This window comes from Chaetodon trifascialis, chromosome 16, assembly GCF_039877785.1.
Source record: "Chaetodon trifascialis isolate fChaTrf1 chromosome 16, fChaTrf1.hap1, whole genome shotgun sequence".
NCBI lineage: Eukaryota > Metazoa > Chordata > Actinopteri > Chaetodontiformes > Chaetodontidae > Chaetodon > Chaetodon trifascialis.
The window spans coordinates 2,527,870-2,544,332 of NC_092071.1; the positions used below are offsets into that span (position 1 = coordinate 2,527,870).

At 45.7% G+C, this 16,463-nt stretch overlaps 1 protein-coding gene across 2 annotated transcripts in view; it reads right to left on the minus strand.

Moving 5' to 3' along the window:
• Window positions 1-266: 266 nt before the first annotated feature.
• doc2b (double C2-like domains, beta) overlaps window positions 267-16,463 on the minus strand; it is a 111,442-nt gene continuing 95,245 nt past the window's right edge. For both annotated transcript variants that reach the window (XM_070982733.1, XM_070982732.1), the window contains 4 exons: window positions 11,412-11,569; window positions 7,942-8,023; window positions 6,140-6,236; window positions 267-4,895 (listed from right to left, as the gene is read on the minus strand). In XM_070982733.1, the coding sequence (XP_070838834.1) occupies window positions 4,762-4,895; window positions 6,140-6,236; window positions 7,942-8,023; window positions 11,412-11,569 (471 nt within the window). In that variant the 3' untranslated portion in view covers window positions 267-4,761. The remainder of the gene's footprint in view (window positions 4,896-6,139; window positions 6,237-7,941; window positions 8,024-11,411; window positions 11,570-16,463) is intronic.

The window sequence follows — 16,463 nt, forward strand, 5'->3', positions numbered from 1 at the left end:
ACACAACGTGCTGCAACCAGAACAGCAGCTTTCTGTGTTTTTCTTAAAGCGTTTTTTCCTTTTTCTTATCTTTTATCTATTTGCATGTGCTTTTTTATATTTTATATACTGAAAAAAAATGCAACTCTTTATGATTATAATCCAGCAATTCACTTCTAAATTAATCTCTGAGAAGCATAAATAATGGAAATCGAAAGGCACAGTAACCTTCCCATTGACAGTCATTCATTCAACACACCAGAATAACGCCAACAAGTGCCTGAGAGTTAAAAAGGAAACAAAACAACAAAGGAGAGATTTTAATTCACATCAAGTCACGCTTAGTCAATACAGCAGCCAAACAGGCAATGCGATAGTGTTCAAAGGTACAAAATGTGTCCAGAAGAAAGACTGACTTATAGCGTAATTGTAGAGCATCCACAGTCGTGTATTTAGTTTTTTTATACAGAAAACAGTATCAAACATTAGGCAAAGTCATCTCATGACAAAACCAAGAACATATGCATGCAGTTGTGTTTTTTCCATAATATTGAGCTTGCATACAAAGGCAGACAGATTACAAAATCAAAATCACGCCGGTGGTATTCGTTACATATTCATCAGAGGGATCACTGCTGTGAGAACACCGAGATGCAACAGGTTTCATTCATAGCCGCTGCGTGCGGCCGCCGAGGCTCTTCACACGTAAAGAAAACGCCGATGTGATGCATTAAACGTCTCGTTCTGCAGCTATGAAGGCGCGGCACCGTTTCCCAAAATCAACCCTTCTGCAAAACGAGCAACACGAGATCGACAGCGAGGGTAAATAATAAGAGAACAAATGGACGTCAGGGCTGTTTGTCACCATCCAGCAGAAAAACAGCAGCCACACCGACAGAACGACGCGCTCCTAAAGACAAACATGCCCGGCCAATCAGGAGGAGGTGATGACGAAGAGCTGTTAGCTGAGCTGCAAGCCTGACGGGACCCTGAACGTTACATGAGGACTGTCAGTCAGTCAGTGCACGGCGGGGGTTTACAAGGAAGGTGGAGGCATGCAGAAGAGGTCAAAGTGCGGAATCAAACTCATAAAATCACAAATACATGGCATGCATCCCCGCCCACTGGTCCACGAGGGCAACGCAGGTTTGGAGTTTCAGACCTGGGGGGGGCGTCCAGGCCCGCATGGGGGCCTCAACCTTAAATACAGAACAGAAGAGGAAGGAAAAGAAACAATTCAACAGGCGAGAGGGAGTCAAAGAAAACCTGAACGTCTCTATCTGAGTGGCGGTCCGCTCCAGGCCACTTCACCCACCTCCATCCCAAGATATGTGCGCCCAAACACAGAGCTTTAATCTGACATGAACGATATCAACAACACAGAGCACGAAGCTGCACATTCTCAGAGGGTCGGCGGTGGAGTCGGAGGGCTTAGACATTCTGTTCCATACATTAATGGAGCTGCTTACATTAAAAAACCCTCAACAGGTGCAACAACATAGCAACAGTTCACATACACGGCTAGTAGATTCAAAACCCCGCCCCGCCCCGCCCCGCCACCCCGGCCCGCCTGAGCAAAGCTCGCATTGCACGACTGAGTGATCGCGGGGGGGGCGGGTTTCAGCGCCCTTTCAGCAGCAAACGTGAACTTCAGCGACGAGAGGCTGTTGTAAACAATACATGCGTTTGTTATTATTATTATTTTTAGATTTGACGTAAACTTTCTGTTGTGGAAATTCGGCCCTTTTGACAAACAGCAGGTGCGTTTTCAGCCGCTGAAAACGCTGTCAGCGAGTTTTTTTTGTTGTTGTTGTTGAAACTGGTTTTGTGTAAACAATAAGCTGCACGCACAACCACAGAGCTGCCCAGTCCTGCGGGTCACCCGCTGAGCTTCATCATCATCATCATCATCATCTTCACGTCCATCCTCAGCCTCATCACAGACATCACATGGAGGACATCTCAGCGGCGCTCTGCAGACGCCCCGAGCTTTAAAGCCTCTGTTTTTCTTCTTGTTCCACAGTCGAATGTTTGAGCTTCACTCTGCTGATTGACAGCAGAAAGCTGATAGTGGAAAGACTAAATGCAGCTTTAAAGAGGCGGGCCTATGACATCACCAACAGTTTGGAAGCCAATCCCGCTCCAGTATTCAGTTTTCACAAGCTGATGATGTTTTTGGAGAACGAAGCCTCCGAACTGACTTCTGAAATGACACGTGTTTGCATAATCACAGGCGTGGATGTAACTTTAAGGATTTACACGTGATCATTCAGTCCAGAGTTTTGTCTGGAGGGATCTTTAACGTTGCTCTTCACCATCTTTAAAGCGCTGCTCGTGCCGCGGCCTCGCTCTCATCACTCGCCTCCAGTTTTACTTGAATTTCTAAATGCATATTTGATTCAGCGAGCCGTCGCTGCGGCGCCGTCTGGATGGATGGACACTCGTGAGGCTCTGACATCAGGATCGCCGCAGAACTCGGCAGCTCTGTCGGCTCGGGGTCGCACTGGAATCAGTGAGTGATCTAAGCAGGTGGCGTGATGACACGTCTCATATTGATCTACAGGGACGCATGGGGGATCGGTGGGTGGAACGCCACGAACACGACGAGTTTCGGTGATGCTGACTTTGCTTATTGGACAGAAATTGGGTACCTTGTCCTCCTGCCAGCTTACAGATGAGCATCAGTCATCCTGAAATCCTCTAAGAGGAAGTTATGGCTCTCCACTTCCAGCATCCGTCTCCTTACAGCCATTAAACCTTAGACCTTAAACCGTACTGCAGTTCACCGGGAAGAGGGCTGAAGGCCTCAGTATACTTCAAACAAGGCTCGGTCTAACAGCGTCTGATGGTGGGAAGGGGTCCACGTCGCCCACTCCATTGGGGCAGTGAGGTCTCGACGCAGAGGAAACGAGTATTTGTACTGTTTAGCTCACGACTGTTGTGAAAAGCGTGAAATAACTGCTGCTGCGAGGTCGTTCCATCTTTCCAGAGCTGTGAAATCCTTCCCTGTCACGTCACAGGCTGCTGTGCGGTTCAGCCGTTAAATAAAGCTTCAACCTCAGCCGAACTTCCTGAATTGTAAATCGTCGTCTCAGCCCTCCTCCAGCTCGGCACGCTGACTTTTTTAATGCAGGACTGTGTTGTTTTACAGCCCAAGGCAGCAAATGAACTCGTCTGTCAAGCTCTCTTTATTCATTCTTCTCACAACTACTTTTTTAAAACTTTGTTTGCAATGCTACATACGACACCACGCATGCCTTTAAGGAGGGAGACTCTGAAGTCTGTGCCTTTATCGCCATTTGATTCATCCTGTCGGGACCACAAAGACAAACGACGCAGAGTTCAGGGAGGCGGCGGGACACGGGAGGAGGCGGCCATGACGGCAAGTGAAAAGGTACACTTTTGCTTTCGGAGAAGTTTGGACCAACACGTCCTTCAGATGAATCCACATTCATAACTGCATTGATCCTGTATCTGACCAACGTCTGTGGACGTTAGAATCGATGGCTCTGATTATCAGCAGCCTGACTGTGCTGCGTATCGATGAGTCCATGCCGCTGTCCGTGGTGCTGGAGCTGCACATGGATTCATAATTACGCCTTTTTCTCTCAGTCCCGCCCTTCTGTCAGTTTCAATCTATTATATTCTCTAAACTATAAACTATAAATACTCAATTCTAGCCTATATTACAGCCTATTTCTGCTTCAGAGTGGTGTCACCTAGTGATAAAAGGTCGGAACGTGGAGTCACAGAAGAGCGAGAGGATCACAGAGACACACTGCTGCCTTCATGTTCCTGTAATATTCCTACAATATTTCTATGATCATTCAGTGGCGTTTGTGCTGCTCCAGACCAAACCAGAAGATTTTAGGGGATATATATGTGACAAAACCACAGTCTGCCTTCCAGGAGGACTTCTTCTGATCTGATTTCTCTGTGGTGAAGGTTTCACCATCAGGCCACCATGACCGTCCCCCTCTGTGGCCGTCTTTCCTGCAGCCACTCGAGGTCATTGAACACAACGCATTGAATCAACAGCAGGTTGTTTGAAGCATACTGAGGCCTTAACTTTTACACTTCATTAAAGAGGATCTGAGTTTCAGGGTTACTGTTCTCACCTGCGCAAATGACTCAAACTACAGGAAACAACTCCAGATTTCTGAAACAAACTACTGGTAGTTGTGTGGGAGCCACTTCGCCAGCAGCTAAATGCTACCAAACACTTACATCTCTATCAAAGTGCAACACCAAGCGGACCAAATCTGAAGGTTTACTCAAGACGATGAGAACTACTCCACTTAACTCCAACAGTATGAAGGTTTGCTACATCCTTTGTTAGATTCTCCACCCTGTTACCACCAAGATGACAGCATGAAGGCTCTGTTTGTGCTGTTTCAGGGACCGGTGAATCACTGCTAAATCATTTAGCCGCTCTCAAATGTTGCCTTTGCTCCTTTCATCGTCACCGATCATGCAAGAAATCTGAAGCTTAAACTCTACAATCGCAGTGATTCGTCGCGTTGACTGAAAGGAAAAAGAGATGAGCAGCTGTGCAACCCCTGTGTGACATGAGAGAGAGATGCTGAACACAAACAAAAGGTTATGGATGTTTTTAAATGAGCCCTGTCGAGAGGAAATCTATCCCCGAAGAGGTGTCGCAGGTCACAACACGAGGAAAATCCAGAGAAGAAGAGGAGGGCTTAGGAGATGAAGGCAGGAGTCCTGTCTGGTGCAGCCAGGGAGGGGGCGGGGGCCAACAGCTTGATGACAGGATGCAGGGCTTCAGTCATTTAATGAACCAGGTAACTCATTGGTCAACGTGTGCCAGCGCTCAATTTTCTTGTCCTTGTTTTTGAGGCAGTCGAACCAGTGTTTGAGCCGCTCTCCGTTGGCGTTGATGCCCAGAGACACGCCACCTGAAAGGAGGCACAGGAGAGCGTGAGTCATACGGCGGGCGCTTCGCGAAAGCTGCAGGAGGTTTACACAATGAAGGAGCGGAGGGGTTACAGCGGATCATTACAGTGTCTTAGCAACAGCACAAAGCGGCTGAACGACACGGGCGTTACGAAAGGTGCTGTGACGGACAGCCGAGCTACTGAGACACAGTTTAAGATGCACCTGATGACTTATGGATGGCTGATAAATCACTCACTAATGCTGATTAAACAATGTGCCTTTAAAGTCCACGTAGTAGTTTCTGAAGCTGTCAATCATTTCAGAACAGCAGCTTAAGGAGTGGTGGAAAAACTGTATATTTACTGAAGTACTACAGTACTCATGTCCATATACTTCATGCTACTTTCTACCTCTGCTTCAGTTCATTTAAGAGGGAAATATCTATCCATCTTAAAAAATGTACCTGACAATTTTTCTGTACTTTTACTTCAGTGCAGTTTTGAATGCAGGACTTTTACCTCCAGGGCAGTATTTTGACAGCGTGGTATCAGTACTTCTACATGAGTACAGCCCCTGAGCCCCACGTCTCCCGCCGCTGCCCTTGAGGTGAGATTGTGTTGACACCTGCAGTTTCCACGATCACGAACCAAGTTTGAATCTCATTTCCAAACGCTTCATAGATGATTAACAGAGGAGGACAGATGCGACTCGCTGCGGATTGGTTTGGGGAAAACACAACAAAATACCTCGAAACACAGAGCGCTGAACACGAACACCGTGTCAGGCTGAGTGTTAAATAAAGAGGCAGCTCAGCTCCATTTTCAGGCTCTGAGGGACGAGAGCATGAACTCAAGCTCCACTTCTCAGCCTTTTCTGGAACTTCTTCATCAGTTTCCATGACTCAAGAAATTTATTACTCAAATATATCATCAAAAATACTATTTTCTGACATGAAATGCATTAATTAACCTCAATAAAAGCTTTTAATTGCTCTGATCTCCTCACTGTGGAGGGAGTGCTTTGGGCATCAGGCTTAAACAGACACGAGGACACGATGGTCGGCCGGTTAGTTCCCAGCATGCCTCAGTGGTTGTTTGTTTCCCAGCCGCCAGCTTTGGCCAGAGCCGGACAGATGGCAGACTCAGCTGGACAGAAGGCCAGCGGTGCTGCTGACGCTGATGAATAAAGCCACTTAAGCTCGTCCCACGCCGTCGTCGTGTCTGGTGAAAGCAGAGCTGCCCTGGCGCGGCTCACCTGTGCTTACCTATGAAATCGTTGGACTTTCCGATGTCGTAGTCCCACACGGTCACCTCCAAGGTCTTCTTGGTGAGGTCTGCATATTTTATGTCGTAACAGAACTCCTGCAGAAAAGACAACAGCAGAAAATGAGAGCTGCAGAGGTCCCTCTCTGCGGTGTGACGTCGAACGTGTTGAACGAGCGTGGTGCATGGTGTCAAACCTGAATGCATCCTGGTGAAGCTGATTCACCAGCACCTCATTGAGTTTCAGCTGTTTTTGTTAGAATCAAATAATGTGCAGGTTAATGTGGGCTCTCACACCCTGTTGGTTCAGGACTCTTACATACAGGTGACCTGTTCATTACACTGCAGGTGTCAGAAGTATCCTGATTGGAATCAAATGGAAAAACATGCTGGAATGCGTTAATGGGATGATGGTATAATCAATAACTGCACTGTCCAATAGATGAAAGGAGCCTTTCTGCTCATATCAATCTGCACTGTGAGAAGCAGAAGCCTTCGTTCTGCATTGCAATCTGCAGTTCAATCAAGGCTGCTGCTCCGCCTTAATGAAATCAATGCCTGGATACGGAGGAGGACCCCGATGCTCGTCTCTGACAGAAAGGCCAAGAGGTGATGGAGGAATATGGGCGCAAAAAATGTCAGAGGAAATGTCAAGCCGCTGGCCTGCGCGAGCGTTTGTCCGGGGCTGACGGCTCGTGCACAGGCGGGTGCTCCCGAGCCAGAGCCTTGAAAACACGTTGGCATCCTTCTGCAGACGTCCTCGGGGTCTTCAGCTCTTCATTTGTGATTTCACCAGCATTTCCAATCAGTGTTTTTGGTTTGTGTTTGTCTGGCTCAGTTCTGAAGAAAACAAGAGCTGACTGCAAGTATTCCTTCTCCTAAATGACCTTATCAAAGTGTACAGCACAGAACATGTAAAGGTCCCTCCTTTGAACCAGCTGTGAACACAACAATGACACAGTATCACCTCATAATCTGACTGGATTTTAGTAAACAGTTGATTGTGTACACATCCAGCAGACGTGGAGCAGCGTTAGCGTCCATTCCTGAGGCACATTTTGGGCTAACTTTGTCTGATCTGCCAGAGAGTGAACCAAAAGGCCATAAAAACAAAACAGACAGCTGAATGATGCTAAAACGGTCATAAGTAGCCACGTCTACCATCGCTAACTCAAAAATATTGCCTCGTCGAGCTTTAAAGAAAACTCTCTACAAGCTTGAATATTCACAAGTAAATCAGCAGCAATGAAAGCTTTGAAAAAAATGTTGCTGAGTCCTGATTGGAGCACAGGAGTATCACCTTTTTTCCATATGAAACCCGCCCACTTCAAGCCAGTGAGAAACCAAATGTGAGTAACTTCATGGATAAATGTTCGCGCAGGAACTCGTCGTTCAGAGCGAGAGCCTGACGGAGAAAACATCTCAGGGCTTTTAAAGAAATGGAGAAAACATCAGCAGCGGTTAGAAACATTTTCAAGGCTGCTGCATCGACGCCATCGCAGGTTTGCAGCGATGAGGTGAGATAAAGCATCCGAAGACGCCTGAACTATGTCCATGACATACTCTGCCCTCTTCTACACGCAGCTTCAGCTCTCAGAAAGCCGTCCTGCCATGAGTTTAGAGGAAAGCGCCTCCTTTCTGTCTGACAGCCGTGCCCTCTCAGACGGCTCTGGGGTTACGGAGGTTGCTCGGCACATGAAAGCGCCGGATAAGCACTCAACTCAGACAGAAGGAAAACCGGGGACAAACCACGGAAAATGAAATTGGAGCTGCGAGGTTTTAGCGCCCTAGCTGTGCTCTGTACCTCGTTGAACTCGGGATTGAGCGTCTTCTTCTTCACAGCAGTCTTGTGCTTTGACTTTTTGTTCTCGTCCGGCTTCAGATACCTGCAGGAGGGCAGAGTGGGGGGGTGGGGGTGGGGTGGGGTGGAGGAAGAATAGAGGACAAGACTGAACAGTGCTGACAAGGAACAGCAAGCAGAAAACTACATGATGCTGAGCGGTATCTGAAACCCTCATCAGCTATGTAGATCCTCACAGGCGACATGGAGGCGCCTCTGTACACCTCTGTCCTCTAGAGGGCGCTGTGGCACTGCTCTACATTCAGCCACACAGCTGCATTACAGTACACATCACATGACTACAATATCTACTTTAAAGACTCCACCTGAGCTTTTATTAAAGACGTTTCTTCCAGCTGGTGACACGCAGACGCCGCCGTGTCGCCGCCTCTCAAAGAAGCTCTGTGTGAAGACTAACGCGGCTGGTTTAACATCAAAATCTCATTTTGGTGTCTTTTTGATGAGATTACAGAGGTGAAGACACCTCATGACAATAAAACGGTCCCAAAGTCGGTCAGACCGCCTCATCACAGCAGTGCAGAGCTCCAGTGTAAAGTTTATTTAAGCCCTAAATCACCAAAATGAGGCTTTATGAGCTTCTGCTGGTAGAATTTTAGAATCACACTAAATTCAGTTTCCTGTTTATAAGGCAGACTAAACTGAGGCAGCAGCCCTGCAGTGAATGCTGCTCTCACCAAGGTTATAATGTTCAATTTTTAACTACTTCTGAGAAGTTTTGCTTTAATTCACAGAGGCTGTAGTTCACAGTGCTTCTGGCCTGTATTGTGTTATACTGAGAGCTGTTTCCAATATTTAGTTTGCTACGAACTTCAGCCTTTAAAGCAGTTCTCTAAACTAAAACTGAACATCATGAGAGTGTTTTATCAGACTGCGTTCGCTTTGTTTAGGTGTACCTAATAAACTGGCAAAGGAGCTGACTGCTGTTGCTGATCAGTTTCAGTTTGTACTCACTGCACAATAAAAAGCGAGCGTTAGTGTTATGGCTGGTCTGAGTGCAGGCGTCGCTGGTTATGGATGTACAGCCGCTGTGTGAGTGTGTGTGTTAAGGCCTCCATAAATGATGCAAAAGGCAGGCTGTACTCCGCGTAGTGTGGTGAATGTTGAGCGTTACCTCCATTTGGAAAAGAGCCGTTTTGGGTAATAACGCTCCTTCCGGTGTGGTGTATTTCAAACCAGCGAGCACTTACAGCAGCTCTTCTCATCCCTCTTTACTTCTACGTGCTCACTGGACCCACACACACTTCAATTTCCCAAGGTAACACGCAGACTTAAAGGGAGGGTAAGTGGGTTATTGCTCACACTCGCAGCCTCGGGGGATTGAGGGCTGAAATTGTTGTTGATGAGGATATTGCAGCGAGCCTAATTGTTGTCATGTAATGGGACTGCTGACCCCCGGGCGAAACCAGCTGAGTGAGAGTCAGGATGCAAACAAAGCCTCTTCTTTTAAACGTGGCCTCGCTGTGGAAACGGCTGCAGTTTCCAGTGGTGGAATTTAACTTCTGCTCATTCTGAAACTGACGCCAGCAGCTCGTTTCAAACCAGTTACACAACCGAAGACTGGGAAAGACGAGGAACGCTCCAGAAACACCTGTCCACAGGTAACAGGTTCACCACTTTGTGAACACATGTTTGGATGAAGGAGGTTAACACATGGACTCATCACAGTTTGATTGCAAATGATTGATTCTTTAATTACTTTACTTTAAACTCCTTTAGATCAGGGTTGTATATCTTTCTGAAAAATGGTTGTACTTTTACTTCAGTATTAATAATTTAGGACTACTTAAACGTACATTTACCTTTAGGCTTGGTGGTAAATGGACTGTATTTAAATAACACTCACAGACTGATGGTGCAGCAGCGGGGTTCAGTATCTCGCCTAAGGATACTTCCACATGTAGGCTGCTGAGGCCGGGGATCGAACCGCCGGCCTCCTGAGCCGCTCAGGGGGTGAAATGCACTCACTTCCCTCTACCTTGCTTGCCTCCCTCATGTGTTTTTTAAGAATATGGCAGAAATGACCGTTTACAGTCCAGACGGCAGCTGTGACCGGACGGACTGTTTCCGGTGTCGCAGCAGAGAAATCACGCAGCCCGTCCGTCTCACAGAGCGTACATGTCCTTTATTCCCTCTCACATGAGCTTGTCAGTAAACCTATTATCTGCCCGTGTGTCCTTCAAGCTTCAGGGAGATTTGCTCAACCTCAGACTGTTGGAAAATTGTTGCCAGCCCCTCTCCTCCGAAACGAGTCGCGCTTTTGTTCTCGAGCTGTGCACAGCAGAGTCGGAAATTAATTGCGCTTTCATTGCTCAGCCAGATGAAAGACTTGGGAAATGTTCAGGTGTGATAAATAGGACTCTCCTTCAAATTGCAGCCCTGCAGATGGCCTCTCGTGCTGTGTGTCTTTCCTGCTGCTGATAATCACAGGCGGTCTGCCTCGTCGCTGCTCTGAGGCCAAACGTTGGTGGAGAGGAGAGAGGCAGCCTCTTAAAATCTAAAATCTACAGATCCTTGTTTGATGGTTTGTGAATTCAGGGTTTACGGACGGGGATGCCAAAAACAAGCCAGGTCGGATTTTGTCTTTGACCAACACTTCAATAATGATAATGAATCCATAAATTTGATTGTGGACACTGCAAAGTATCAATAAAAGTTCAGTGAAATTCAAAAGGTGGAGCTGTGAGTGTCAGTGCTTCACTTCGTCTTCCTGGTCTTTTATACGGAAAGCCAAAGTGTTCAAAATTCACTAAGCAAGAAATGAATCATTGTCTGAGTAAACTGAGACAAAAACTGAAATGTTGTTGTTTATTGCAGGTTACTTTTATTTCATTCCAGCTGCTTTTATTTCAAAATGTCCCTTTTTAAGGACATGATGAAATAAACTCATCATAGTTAGAACAGCTGAAACACTTAATGGACTCTCCACTTCAGGCGTGTCAGGTGAGGATTTCCTGCTTTTCTTTGTCTTTTGTGAGAATAAATTCAAACCTTTTGGGTTTCGAACGTTTTGTTCAGACGTCTGATGTCACCTGGGACTGAAATGAGTGATTTCTTCACTGTTTTCTGACATTTCATCAATAAAATGATTCATCAGTCAAGGCAACGCATTGCTAGCTGCAACTAATAATGACTCATCTGTGTTTATGCGTACGATTATTCACTTTCTAATCATGTATTTATTAATCTTATTTTGAGGGACTGAGGGCATGTCTGCAGAGGAAATCTACAACTACAGCAAGCGCAGAGGGTCAAAGGTGAAGCTGACAGACTGTAAAGTTGTAGTTTGGGTAATTAAACAGTTTCTTTGACTGAGTTCGTTTACGCTCTGTCTGACTGTCTGCTCGTCTTTCTTCTCAGCTGTTTTATGGAGGTAGTATGATGGATATTCTCTGTTTGGGTGTTGTCATACTGACGTTTTGACGTAGGGGTCGGAGAAGCCGTTGGCGTCCATGGCAGCGAGGTGAGCGCAGCGTATGATGCCCACGACCAGACAAGACTTCTGGGTGTTGTACTTGAGAGAAATCATGATGCGTCCTCGCTCCTCCAGGGACTTGTCTTCCGTCTTGTTGACCTGCAGCGTACAAACGACAGGAAAATCACACTCTTTTGTTACAGAGTCTAACACATGCAGGCATTTACGCGAGCGAGTGGCCGCCCGCCAGGGTTCCCCCTCATGAGCAGCACCATTTGCGACTGTTTCTCATTTCTGGCATCATCAACACTTGGGATTTAACCAAAGCTTTAATTTCCAAAATGCTGTTAATCCACGCTGACAACAAATCATCACCTGGAGCTGCTCTCACTCTGTAAACTGTGGGTTTAACGTCCTGTAAAGCACTCTGTAAAAGTTGATATGAGGAAAAGTCGACAGCCCTCGCCTTCTCGACGGTTGTGTGTCCTGAAAATCAGCCAAACACTGATTGGCTGATTGATGCCATCTCCGCTGTAGACGGTGAGTTAATGGCCTCATCAAAATTAATTTGCCGTGTTCTTTAGAGACAAGATAAACACCTGAACTGACACGACCTGCGTGCCAGGAGAGCCAACCGAACTTTCACGTCCGCATCAATTCAGACACTTTGACTGTTTGAGGGCACAAAACTTAAAACCAAAACCCAAGATGAGACTGAAGACCTGTGACGTAAGAGAAGAACAGAGATGAAAGTATGCATGTAAGGTGTAAACAACAGAAGTAGTGCAAACAAATAAATACTGAATGGAAATACACTGAGTGGATGATACAGTACATGCATGTGTACCTGTCTACAGTAAATACTTGTATACTGCTTGCCATGAAGTAAGAGAGAACACATGATTCTCATTTGCTCTACACTGATTTTTTTTTTTTTTAATACTGCGTAAGTATTAGTTTCTTTATTTTCTTGTTCAGATCCAACATGCAGCAATGTGTAACTGAGCTTCAGCTGTGACTGAACATCATTCATCCAATAAAGATAAAAAGAAAAAATAATTTGTGTAAGAAGCAAAAAGAAGAGAAGTATGAAGAAGTGTGAGGTTTACATCTGTGATCAGGTTTTCATGCATACTGCTGAATCAGTTAATGTCATCGTCTGTGAAGACTCATTCATTCATTCAGGTCACGGTTCTTCTAACTGGACGGGCTTCGACTTTCCACAAGACGTTTCCTTCATAATTGTAATAATCGGGTTGATTAGCAGATTATCACATGATGCTTAGAATACAGAGGGTGTCCATGACTGAACAGTATAAGATATTTAGAAATTGTGCAAAACAATAAATAGAAACAAAGCTCTCAGTATTTTCTGCTTTCATTGCTACCGTCGCCTTTGATGCTTTTCAGTGTCAACTGTACGTTCAGTCTCTCACTTCCACAGTAGATTGCATTAAACTATCATATTTAACGTAACATGCAGCTGTAACATGTATTCATATAAACGTAACCTGATCGGCTGAGAGTCTGGGCGGTTGAAGGATTGAATAGCTGCTCATTCAGAGATATTTTGAAGGTCTTTAAGCTTGTGGTTTTACCTCCAGCTTTGAGACCCAGGCCCATTACCCCTGCCCGTAATCGACCACCTGACCAGCCATCAATCAGCAGTCACTTCTTAATGGGTAGTGGGCATGTTCGTGGTGAAGTAGCAGTTACCACATATCATGCTCTTACCGTATCAGTGCGATTGTCTTCTCGCCTTCTTTCAGAGCTCCGCGGAGCACTTTGAACTCTCCAGAGAGAAAAATACATACTTGAGCGGATGACTTTTTCCAGGACTGCAGAACAGACCTCTAAGGAGCTCTTTGAGCGTCGTTTTTTCACTGCAGTGACCACCAACTTAGAAATGCAATTTCCCAGCACGCTCCCGCAGTTGCTGAATATGCACTGGGCTTTTACGTACATCAGCATTTATTTTAAACCACATATGCAGTATAAGGCCACCCATATCAGCGGAGCAAATGCGCCGAGGCTTAACAACTTCAGGCTTATCAAGAGCTACTTGAAAGTGCACTGACCCGTGGAAATGTGGGCATTGGGTCTGTGAGTTCTTTCAATTTGGTTTGTGCCATTTTAAAATGATAGTCATTAGTTTTTCTGTCACATTCAGACTCACTTTATGACAAAGTGCCAATTACTTCCCACTCAGCCTAAGCTATAAAGTTAAACTTACACAGTTCTAGAAAAAGTATTTCAAAGTTCTTTGTTTCGCTTATCAAATGTAGTTTTGCAGTATAAAAATTCGAAAGACAGCGTCACAAATACCACTGATGAATCCTTCTGTGACAATGACTTCCTGTTGTACTGTATGTTAGAGCCCACAAGATTTTCCAACTTTGGCGCCCCCCAGTGGTCGTATAATGGACACTGCAGTGGAAAGTGGCTACCACCCCGAGCGACCACTCTCACTAAGATGGTGTTGCTTAATTTCAGTGAAAATCACAAAAAGGGCTGTTTTCAGTGAAAAAACTCCTCAACACCAAACAGGAGGCAGACAGCTAGCAACTAGCTGGTGAACATAATAATTAATATTTCCTCAGGAGTTGGTAGAGACCAAAATCAGAGATAAAAGAGTGAATATTGGACCTAAATGCAACAGGTGGACGACCACAAATGAATAGCAATGCTGTGTTCACAACTTGTTTCTGCTGCCCCCAAGTGGCCAAATAAGAAATCAGTTATTGCAGGTTTAAAGATATAAGAAAAGGTTTTGTAGCAACTTTGACAACCTTCGAACAACCCAAATGAAAAATGAGATCATGCCAAAAAGTCTCAGTCATAACAACCACTCTGCTGTTCGCTTGTTTCGACAAACACTACACCAACAACTTTGTTGAACGCACAGCTGTGACTTGGCCGACTGAAAACTGCTGCTTCGGAACGTCATGATCAGTAATCACCAGGAGCTTCAAGCAGCCGTCTTTGTGAAAACCGCTGTGGCCTCACGCATTCACAGTCCGACACTGACGCCTCAGAGCATCCTCAATATTCAGAAACAGTGTGAGAATAATAAAAGGAAGAAGAAAAGTCTGCAGTCACTGACTTGTTTCTCCGTCTTGTACTGTGTGTAGGAGACACTGCTCAACAATCTGTCCAACAGTGTCCACAGCAGGATACTAATGAGATATCTCCGGGGAGCTGACTCTCTCTACATGAATCACAGATGACTTTTACAAGACGTCTCACTGGACTTGTGGACTCGGCATCCATTTCATCTGGCACGCCAGCATGTTTCAGCCGCCGCCTCGGTTCGCTGTCAAATCCGTTTAGTCCTGTCTCTTCTTCTGCTGTTTATCCACGTTTAGGACATCCTACTGTTGTCTCTGCCTCTCTGTCTCCTTTAACAAGATGCACTTTGGGAAGTCTGTGACAAACCGAGAGGTTGACAGGAATGCAGGAGTATCAAGACAGAAAGCGAGGGAGGAAGTGCAAACCTCAGGCGGCCTGGATGGTATCAAGGTCGGCATACCTGACAAGTGCAGACATCCTTACAGCACTCAGTGTCTCCTCTTCTATTTCACACCCACAGACCAAGCATTTAGCCTGGCCGGCCTCCCATCCCTAACAAATGATTTTTTAAGCTGGCATATAAACAAGATAGACCAACAAATCGGCATATTTAGAGCTTACAGACTCAATTACCGTGTAACATCATTAATCACAAAATGAAACACTTAAGCTGTCTGCGCCTGCATGAACTCGGCTCTTCATGGACTAAAGTCTGCCCTCCCCTGCTTCTGCGAGCCTCCTTTTCCTCTTTCCATCAGTCTGCTCAAACACAAAATCAACTTACATAAACAAACACACTGCTGTGCAGTAGTGTTTGCTTAACATTTCCCAGCTAATTGCACCATTGCCTTGGGTAAAACTCAATTAAGATTGGCTAGAGGATGTCCATTAATTGAATTTAACGCGCAGTATAACCGGACACCTCCGACGTGACTGTCTGCACATCGCTCTAAATGAACGTAGCAGCAGAGCTAAATCATGGACTGAGATATACATCGCTCGCTCTCTGCCTGCCGCATTGTTTTCTGAACTCCACACACTGATAACAGAGCAGCAGAGGTAGCAAACCAACACAATAATATTCCAGCTGTATTGACTGGCTTTCAGGTATTACTCAGTCCCAGGGGGGTTACCACGGAAACAGAGACATTACCAGGAAAAAGATCCGGTGATATCCCAGGATGAAGAGGAGTTTTCCTTTAATCAATTTCAATTTCTTAACATGCAGGTTGAAGTGCAAAAACGTAATTACCTGCCACAAGTGTTTCCCTCTTTGCCAATCTCCTGACTGAAACAGTACAATGAGAAATCCTGACATGCTTAGAGGAGCACAGGTCTGTTTCTACGCCACATGTCATTAGCAAAGCTCTTTGTACCGAGGCGTGGGTAGTTCAGGATACAAGGCTGTAAATGTGTGCAACAGGAAGCCGGGCCAAAACGCATCTCCTGCCAATGTCCTGGTAGGATCCCTCAGATCAACACCTCTCAGGGAGCAGTGGGGTGCTGGCCATTGTGCTGATGCAACAGAAGAGGCCGTGGCTTGCAGGGCACTGGCATTCAGTCTGCACACGCAACATGTTCCTGCTTTCAAATCTGACGACTTTCTCTGCAACAAAAACTCACGTCTAAAGTAGAACTCAACTTTAAAATTTGGGGGAAAACATTCAAAATTATTATCTAGTAAGAGTTTAACAGTCAAAACTGAGCAGTCTGCCTCATCGGGACTGTGTGGGTGTGGTTGGCAACATAAGCAATCAACCCCCAAACTGTCCTCACAGTTTGAATCAAATGTTGCCAAACTCTGATTGGTGCACGGATATATCTGACATCACCTTTTTCCAACTGAGTCCCGCCCACTTCAAGCCAGTGAGAAAACAACAAATACAGAAATATCTCATGTGAGACAGTGACGGGAATTTTGACTCTTTGAAGGGGGCTGGAGCTTATGTTCATCTTTTTATTTAAGGGTTCGGGGGTTTGAGGT